Here is a 2,096-nt window from a genome sequence, read left to right on the forward strand (position 1 = left end):
TCATATAAACTTGTTATGCATGCGATGTCGCAATTCATTTGAGACAAAATAAAAGGCATCTTGTTAAATAAACATCTCCTTATGTTTCATTTTACGTTTCCACGGTTTTCTTTTAAATATAATTTTTTCTTCAAAATTTTACCAGTATTGATAACTTGTAAATATTTCTATAATTTTGAACCCTCGGTATTTTATTGAACACCAATACTTAACACATTGGTAGGTAACAAGTTAAAAACTGTAAGGATATGGTAATTGGGTCAAAATAAACTTGTGGTAAGAGAATATGTAATCATTAAACACAACGATTATGCTTAAATTTTCTTTTATGTTTTTTGTGGTTGTTTTTACAGCCTTTTCATTTTACATCTTGCACTTCTAAAAGCTTGTCTATAGTTTTCTTCTTCTTTTTTTGGAAAAAAATTAAATGAAATCGTCATCCATGATGTGGCTTATGTATGTGCCTAGAAATATTATTATATAAACCTTGCACACCCAATACCTACAAAACTCGTACACACAACCTCAGCAGAGCAGATCCATCTCCATCTAGCCACCCATGGCTGCTCAAATCACCGGCACCGAAGCCCAAAATTCCTCTTCCTCTTCCCTTCCCCTCAACGGCCGTGTGGCAATCGTCACCGGCGGCTCGCGCGGCATCGGCCGCGCCATTGCAACCCACCTCCACTCCCTCGGCGCCAAGCTGGTCATCAATTACTCCTCCTCAAACTCAACGCAAGCAGACAAATTAGCTTCCGAGCTCAACAGTTGCGAAAATACCCAATCCAAAGCCATTGCAATTCGAGCCGACGTCTCAGATCCCGAGCAGGTAAAGCATCTCTTCGACAGAGCAGAGCAAGAATTCGAGACCCAAGCCCACATCGTCGTGAACTGCGCCGGAATTTTGGACTCAAAGTATCCAACTTTGGCCGAGACGAGTGTGGATGATTGGGACAAGACCTTCAGCGTGAACGCCAAAGGGGCATTTTTGGTATCTAGGGAGGCGGCGAGGAGGCTGAGACGCGGCGGCGGCGGGAGAATCATCGCGATTTCGACGTCGCTCGTTGGGGGGCTGATGCCAGGATATGGAGCCTACGCGGCGTCGAAGGCGGCGGCGGAGACGATGACGAAGATTTTGGCGAAGGAGCTGAAGGGGAGCGGGATAACGGCGAATTGCGTGGCGCCGGGGCCAGTTGCGACGGAGTTGTTCTTCGCAGGGAAGAGTGAGGAGACGGTGAAGAAGATTGCAGAGGCTTGCCCTCTGAATCGGCTGGGGGAGCCCAAGGATGTGGCTCAGGTGGTGGGTTTTTTGGCAGGGGATGCTGCGGAGTGGGTCAACGGCCAAGTCATTAGAGTCAACGGTGGATATGTCATCTGATCAATCAAAAGTCATATTAATTTTTCTTTATTGTCTTTCCTTTTATTCCAGCCCACTTTTGTGATTATAATAAGACAATCATAGTGAATTAGAAATGTCTGTCCCAAACAAATCATAATATAAAAGAGGTTTGTACACATTTGGAAGTGTTTTTTGGTGGACATAAGGAGATGCAAGATTGAATATCAAATACAAAGCAATAGAATAGAACTAAAATAATAAGAGAAGCACCTGATGGTGAGTTCTGTGGCTGATTCTCCTGTAACGTATAAAATGTGATGTTAATAGTTATCAAGAAAATATAGTTCAGCCAAAGTACCAATTTAACAGTATTTGATAAGTCTAGTCGCTTTGTCGATTTTTAGTAATATGAACAAATTATAAAGTATTTGGTCGATATTTGGTGTACCGACAATGTATTGGTACTCGACATCAGTCATTTCTCTCCTATTTATATCTCTCCTATTTATAATAGAGCTATTTAGACACATTTATAATCTTAGTGTTTTTTGTTAGAATTTATAATTCTAGGGCGTATTGTTGTGTTGTGAAAATAATTATTTTTAGATTTGCTATGATAGAAATCAGCTGTTATAGAAAGTAGTTTGACGTTTGGTAATTTGTAAAAAGTGACTTTGGTACAATAATCAATTTCTCAATGTTTGGATAAATATTTGTGTAAAAGTGTTGTCAGTTGTGTATAATGACTAAAATTGAC

At 40.6% G+C, this 2,096-nt stretch overlaps 1 protein-coding gene across 1 annotated transcript; it reads left to right on the forward strand.

Annotated features, from left to right (window-relative positions):
* The first annotated feature begins 435 nt into the window (after window positions 1–435).
* Window positions 436–1,517, forward strand: LOC103336088 (NADPH-dependent aldehyde reductase-like protein, chloroplastic). Its single transcript, XM_008239123.3, has one exon. It carries the CDS (start codon window positions 560–562, stop codon window positions 1,376–1,378), a length of 819 nt encoding a protein of 272 aa, XP_008237345.2. The 5' UTR covers window positions 436–559; the 3' UTR covers window positions 1,379–1,517.
* The last annotated feature ends 579 nt before the right edge of the window (window positions 1,518–2,096 follow it).

This window comes from Prunus mume, linkage group LG6, assembly GCF_029339155.1.
Source record: "Prunus mume cultivar Tortuosa linkage group LG6, ASM2933915v1, whole genome shotgun sequence".
NCBI classification, from domain to species: Eukaryota; Viridiplantae; Streptophyta; class Magnoliopsida; order Rosales; family Rosaceae; genus Prunus; species Prunus mume.

What these genes read in the sequence shown, in the direction of transcription:
- LOC103336088 (XM_008239123.3), top strand. Translation starts at nt 560, where the DNA reads ATGGCTGCTCAAATCACCGGCACCGAAGCCCAAAATTCCTCTTCCTCT.